The sequence below is a fragment of the Ixodes scapularis genome, unplaced genomic scaffold, assembly GCF_016920785.2.
Source record: "Ixodes scapularis isolate PalLabHiFi unplaced genomic scaffold, ASM1692078v2 PGA_scaffold12__126_contigs__length_90152505, whole genome shotgun sequence".
NCBI lineage: Eukaryota > Metazoa > Arthropoda > Arachnida > Ixodida > Ixodidae > Ixodes > Ixodes scapularis.
Genome location: NW_024609838.1, coordinates 19,212,865 through 19,219,879, shown reverse-complemented (window position 1 = coordinate 19,219,879; position 7,015 = coordinate 19,212,865). Strand labels below are relative to the sequence as shown.

At 46.8% G+C, this 7,015-nt stretch overlaps 1 protein-coding gene across 1 annotated transcript in view; it reads left to right on the top strand.

Annotated features, from left to right (window-relative positions):
• The first annotated feature begins 334 nt into the window (after positions 1–334).
• LOC8040751 (dihydropyrimidine dehydrogenase [NADP(+)]) overlaps positions 335–7,015 on the top strand; it is a 52,973-nt gene continuing 46,292 nt past the window's right edge. The window contains exon 1 of the mRNA XM_002401129.5: positions 335–558. Coding sequence (XP_002401173.3) covers positions 505–558 — 54 coding nt within the window. The 5' untranslated portion in view covers positions 335–504. The remainder of the gene's footprint in view (positions 559–7,015) is intronic.

Sequence of the window (7,015 nt, the reverse complement as noted above, 5' to 3'; positions counted from 1 at the left end):
TGAAACGCACGCAGCTGCTGCGCAACAAAACCCGTAAATGCGTCTTTTCGGGTTAACAAGTTCCAAAGATAACAACGCAGCTGGACGCCTACTACTGCTCACGTCAGAAAACGGGGGATACCGGGAGAGCACCGGACAAGGCCCGCGCATCCTATAACAAGGCCGCGGTACAAAATTTACTGCGTCATTTACCCGGTCGAACGCTCACGCAGCGTTGCGGTCCGATCATGCGTCTCTAACTGGCCCACAGTAGGTGACGTAACACCACCAGCAGCTGCACGTAGCGACGACCCACAGCGGGGGCTCGCTTTTCCTGTTTCTCTCCACCGTTTCCTCCTCGCCATCTCCTTCGCTCTCACTCTTCTCTCCGGCCCTCGTGTGTCTGGTGTCAGCCAACCCGCCATTGGGAATCTGCTGTCAGCTGCAACCCGGTTAACGCGGTCGGCCGCCCGAAGTCGTTCCGAAGCTCTGGCTGCGGATTTTTTGAGCGAAGGCATAGGAAGGATGTCTTCCGTTGGATACATGCACCCGCTGAGCGTCGATCCTCCGGATATTGAGGTGAGTCCCCGAGCGAAATATTCGTTCATCGCCATCTAACTTATTTAAGAGTTATACAGAATGCCTGTACACAAAAATATGTTTTTGGTGTGTGCGTGGCCTCCGAACGGCGTGCCATTCAGTTCGAATTACTATACCAAGACTCCTAGGTGAGGGTTGCAATTTCTTGATTTATACAAGCAACATGACAACAGTACACAATCACGGGTCATCGGGGAGAACAGTCGTATGCACACACAAAAAACACACACATACACAAGGAGCGCTGATTTAAAACTATGGCATGTTCGGCTTTTACTTTAGCCTGAGACATAGGTAATACAATACCTTTTTTTTTTTTTTCCCCGCGAAGACGTAGAATACGATAGCTGTAAGTCTGCGCCCGTTGTTTATCTTTTTGTTGTGCCTGCTCTGTGTGTCCTCGTTGTGATGCGCTCTGTCTTCCTACTGTTAACTTGATGGTCCAAGAAGTTACCGTTTTTAAAGTTCAAACTAGAATATATACTTTATTACGATTAATAAAGCTAAGCGAATGACAAAACAAACATTGCAAAGTTTTCGACGCGAACTACGCCCACCGGTGCTTCTCCTTTCAACCTCCCGGGCCGTGGTTACGGCCTCTCGGCAGCAGACGTTGAGCGGGCGTCTGTAATCCTTTTCTATCTAACTTGCCAGTCCGTGAGGTTTAGGTATAAGCACCCTGTTGACCCCTCGTCGGGGTAGTCTGGGTCGTCGGGTTGGCTCCATGTTTACAGCATCGCGACACATTCACAAGACAAACGTGACTCACTGCTGTGTGTCACGTTATCACCGCAACAGCTCTAAAGAATCATAAACACAAGCAAAAAAAAAGTGACCTTTTTGTTTGCCATAAACGATAACAGCGAGAAGAGAAGTTTCGAGATATACGAAGGGCTGCGTGCATGACCTTGGCTGGGGCTACTGGAGACTGGGAGAGGGAGCGAAAGATGACGAGGCAGGAGGCAAGGATGCAAATTAAATGTTTCTGACGTCGCCTGTGCGCGGCGACCTGAAGAGCAACTTACGTGAGACGAAAGGTTCAATATGGCTCTTCCCTGACTTCGCCGCAGATTTTAGAGTCCAGAAGTTGCTTTAAAGGCTGGAGATTGGCGCACAGTAGCAGTATTATAATCTTTGCGACGTCATCGCGACCTTATTATCTAGCAGCAGTTTATGGCGAATGTGATACTTCAAGTCAAGCGGATGATTGGTTTTGGTTTCGTTGCGCGTACCGTGATTTGAGGCTTTCGTTGATTCGAGGCCGTGGTTAGGATAGGTTGCGATACTCTTACTTTGCAAATTTATTTCGCTGGATGGTCGTTCATATTCATTTCAACTTTTCAGCGGGTTGAATGTGTTATTTGGTAAGTATCTTAAAAGGCGTAGTTACTCTCTTCCACAGTAGCTGTACTAGAGTGAACAAACAGGTGCGTTCCAAAAAGGTGAATAAACCCTTTATACACCCTCCCCTAATGTCCTACTTGGGGCTGAAAAATAAAAAAAACTGTTATTGCGATGATTTTTGCTTTTGGGATGTGAAGCAGATATGTCATAGAAAGAAATACATAGATTATGACTGACTCTTTCAGCGAAAGGGTGGAGCGATGTTCTTGACCCAGCTAGCAAAATACTTGAGTCCTCTAACAGTCCGTTATAACAATACCATCGTCAAACATAGAAAACACAAAAACTAAATCACGCAGAAACGGTACTACACCGTTTCAGTAAATGATGGTGGGCTCACACTTCCTAAATCCTTTGTATGTTTGGGTCAAGCATTGTGTCGTACTATAATGTATTATTATAAACAGCGGTCCAGTTATTGATTGGCTCCATATAGGCAAAGATAACTAAATATAATTTACTTATACATTACTGCAGTGATGCTTTGTATGTAACTCCGCTTCAAGGGTACATATGCGACATGTGTATATGTAGCCTTGAACAAAGTTGCGGTCTACATAGCACGAAACTGATTTTCTCTGTTCAAGTATTCCACGAGCCTCCAATCTCAACCCTCACAATGCAAAAAAAAGAAAACAAGTAGAGAGAAGTGTGAAGAGCATTAGGGCTGAATGAATAGCGAAAATTTACCTAACATAGAAAGTAAGACTATAACACCCGTAATCGTTTTTGTTATCTGCAATGCTCCTAATCTCCCCTTCGCATCCTTCCCGAGCAGATATATGACACTTCGCCACCGGCCCTATTTGCGGAAGATAAGGAAAATGTTCGAGATAGTCCGGAATTGCCTTACAAATAGGGTTCCGCGTTTTCGGTTTTTTATTTTTTCAAAATGTGGCGTACTTTTTTCGGTGTTTCTTTTAAAATTTGATTTTCGTTTTTTTTTTGTGTATATTTAATCCTAAAAAAGTTTACCGGTTTCTTTCGGTGAACATGAAGGAAACACCATTGGACACTGGACCAGATGATCTTTCAAAGAATACGCTCCGGGCGCTGGTGTTTTGAAAAAACCCGTGGCGCCATCTGTCCGACGAAATAAAAACTATTGGTATGTTACCGCCCTTCCCGACTGCTTTCGCGTTAGGCTTGCCAGGCGTAAAGTGCAGGCGTACCCGGCTGCTTTCGTTATGTCGTCCGCAACAACGCAGTCGAAAAAGCGCACTTCTGTTTATTGGTGTGTTTACGATTGCCACAAGAGCTACGGAAACACAGCTGGGAAGCTCCCAGTGGTAGAGTTTTACCGCTTTCCAGCAAAGCCGTACGAGGCAGAGCGTCGACGGAAATGGGTTGCAGCGGTGCGATGCGCAACGTAAAGAAACCCTTTTTTTTTTTTTTTTTGTCGTTTCTCGGTTTTGTTTGCTCTCCATGATACAGAATTGTTTCTCGCTGGCACAGTTAGACACTGCATTTTTGTGTACAGCGGAGACGGAGACCCCTGGGAACGTTCCCAGGGGTCTCCGTCTCCGGGTACCCGCGATTGGGCAGGCCAGGATTTGCAGCTGCCACTTCCTAGGAAACAAAAAAAGCTCCATCGCTCAGCACCCCGCTTACATCCCCACGATCTTCCCTTCGTCGTACAAGGCGAGATGCAATGTGACGATAGAGACACAACTGCAAAGATATGCAATGTGACGACAGAGACACACTGCTCCATGTTTGCACCACCCACGCACGCCAGCCTTGCAGGTGCAGCTCGCGCCCACGATGAGTCTCGGGTGCGCTGAAAGCTGCCGTAGCAAAAAAAAAAAAAAAAAAAAAAATGTGTGTTATGCACGGTTGAAGCGAGAAATCAGAACAACAACAAATGAGGAGTGGAGGGGGGGTACGCGAAACCGAATCGGGTGGCACGCTCACCTGAAGCCGGACGTTGTAAACAGCAGACTTCATCTGCGCGAGGCATTTCCCTACAACTTCGCTGGGAGCTGTGGAATGAAGGACTTCTTCTTTCACGCCAAACACGTGACGGCCCGCATAAAGTTGCTCCCCTAACTTCAGTGACTTTTCTTTGAAATATTCTGCGATCTCGTCAATCCTTCTGAAGCCGCAAAAGAGCACCGTCGGATCCCACATGCGAGCCGCCATTTTCAGATGGGAACATACCAATCGTTCTTAGGTCGACCACGGGCGGCGCTGTGGAGCGCAAGCGACGGTGGCGCCGGAGTGGCCGCCCGGAGGGTATAACGGCACATATACATACGTGGTCTTCGCTACAACTTCCGTCAGGACACACCTCAAAATGGCGGAATTCGCGGGCATAATCTTCAGCACGCTACTTTTTCCTTCCCATTGGCGTGACCGTCTGAGGTGATGACCGTACAGAAACCAGTGGAAGGGCAAAAAAATCTATTGTATTTATGTTTTTAACCACAGGGAAGTTTGAGAGAGGGTGTTAAGAAGGTAATAACGGCTTTCCTCGACGTCTCCTGAGGTGCATGACACCCGAACTTTTTTTAGGACCAGGCACTTGACAAACTAAGCCCGATCACAGAAAGGACACAGATGTCCCGCGAAGGCCAATCCGAGACCTCTTTTGTTGCATGTTGAACCTTGGAAGAGGGCAATCACGAAGACGAAACACAATGTCAAACCTTGCATAGCCCTCTCCCCCCTCCCCCCTCCCCCACACACCTCGACGCGGCCCTAAAAAACTTACCTTATTTGGTTAAAACCGAATTCTAGAAAGCGGATTAGACGTACTTTTATCGGTTTAAACCGAAAACTCCGAACCCTACTTATAAACGACATCTCTTCGTGTCACCGATAATAATGAGTGCATCATAAAGAACCAATGACTATCGCGATTGTCCAGATTCTACTTCTATTTTATGTTTTCAGTTAGGTTTCTTTTCACAAAGCTAAATCAAGGCTGTAACGCTTTTTTTTTTGTGGTATGCACTCAATCACTACCAATAAATTTTCATATGTACTTATATTGCGCCAAAGAAATGGAATAAGGTCAAGATTATGCCTAATTTGAAAGACTTTTCGTAGGTGGGCTAATGCCCACTATACAGTTTACGGTACCTCTTGCCGAACGAGCTGCAGATTGCTTAAGTATCTACTTCTCAGCGTTGACTACCTATGCCTTAAGCAATTATTCTCGAAACTGGCTCATTCTAATTTACTAAGCGCTTTTCGCGTTCAGAAAGAAAATAAAACGGGACTGGCACTTGTCGCACTTAAGGTAGTGACGCAAGGGCTATTCCGCAATCAACTGCACGTGTGCGCATGAAACTATAGGTATTCTGCTGGAGGCAGCGTGCGAAGCCTACTGCGCTGCCGAGGTGCTCACTAAAGTTATGAAAGTCTTCGTGACTTGTATGGCACCTCCGTAATTCTTTTCCCATCCCATTCCAGTCCAGACAATATATAAGTGATAGTCGGGTGGCAGTAATCGCAGCATTACTTGTTTCAGCCTGCTTCTGTTTGATGAACAGTAAAGAGGTCACACATCACAGTTATACTGCTAGCTCTTTCGTACTCATAACATTTCGAAGAATATAACCCTCTCTAGATGTTTTCAAGAAAGGCTATCACCAGCTCGAACGGAAGCGATTATTACGAAAAGGCTTGTGTAAATAAACATACTTATTTTTTTTTTGAGAGAGAGAGGGGCGTTAAGACGATTGGAATGTCCTTGACTTGGGGTAGATGTGCGGAGGGGGGGGGGGGGGGAGGGTTGTAATGGATGTGTATACATAAGGTTAGCTGCATTTATTTGGGGGGGGGGGGGGGGGGGGGGGGACTTCGAAAACCCTCGGATCCCTTACTCTGCCAATTGTAAGCAGCGGAACCTCAGAACTCATGATGCTTGAGCTTCGCACCTCGATCGCGCGGCGGATGTGCTAAGCGTGTGACACAAACGAGGACCCGACTTCCTACCCCTCTAACATCGACAATTCACAAGACGCCTGCTGTGTAAAAGCTGGTTCACACAGCCCCGTTTTCTTACCTTAGGTTACGGGAGCTTACATCTGGTGACACCCAATGTACCGGGACATCTGTGCTTCATATTAAGCGTGGCCACCAATTCAAGGAGATAGCCTGGCACTTAGCATTCGAGAGAGGAACGTTCTGGCACGAATCCCGGACAAAAGCTCACCGGACAGAAGCTCACCGGATAAAAGCTCACACATTTTTTCATGGACCCGGACAAAAGCTCACCAGGAGAAAATTTCATGTTGGTCTTAACACGAGTGCCGACAACTTATGTGCGTGCGTGCGACACTAAAAGGCTGCGATCAATTAAATCTGACAAGCTCATGGCTTGTTGATTAGAGTGGAAAAAAGTTTCGATTGGTAAGAAGCGAATGCAGTTTCCTACTACATCCAGCTTTCTTTGTAGATCTGGGTGTACCTGGAACCCCTCGCAAATATTTTTCAGACGATTCTGCAGGCGCAGAGTGGTCTTTCGCACCCGCTTCACTGGAAACTCACCTCTCCGGGCTTGTGTCAATGCCGCGGCAACGAGCGCCTGATTTTGCTGGAGGCATTCAATCAGGCTTCAGATGCTAGGGTGGGCGTAGCCGGCGAGCTTCTGGAACCCGGTATTCGATGCTTCGAAGGTTTCGTTCGTCCAGTTTTTTTCCTGAAGAGTGGTGTCGTGCATATTCCACCGTCTTAGGGGAAACTCCGGTCGTCGTCGGCACACAGTCAGGCAAAGGGAATGATTCGCTCTGGGTGCCGCCGCAGAAGGAGCAGAAGTATAACGGAAGGGGCCGTTGACATACCTGCAATCAAGTAGTACAGAAGGTCACCGATGTCACCGGCAGACTTTTCCCTGATGTAGGATGTTCCTTCGAATACACACTGTGGTGAAAGCAACGCCAGCCTATCCAAAATTCCGCATAGCTTCCTAAAGTGGTTAACTGTCTTGTACTAGTCCAAAAAGCCCAACTCCCGTTTCTTTACAATATTTTTAAAAATTGGCAACTCAATGATTTGTATAAAACAGGTTTGCTTCAGTTTCCCT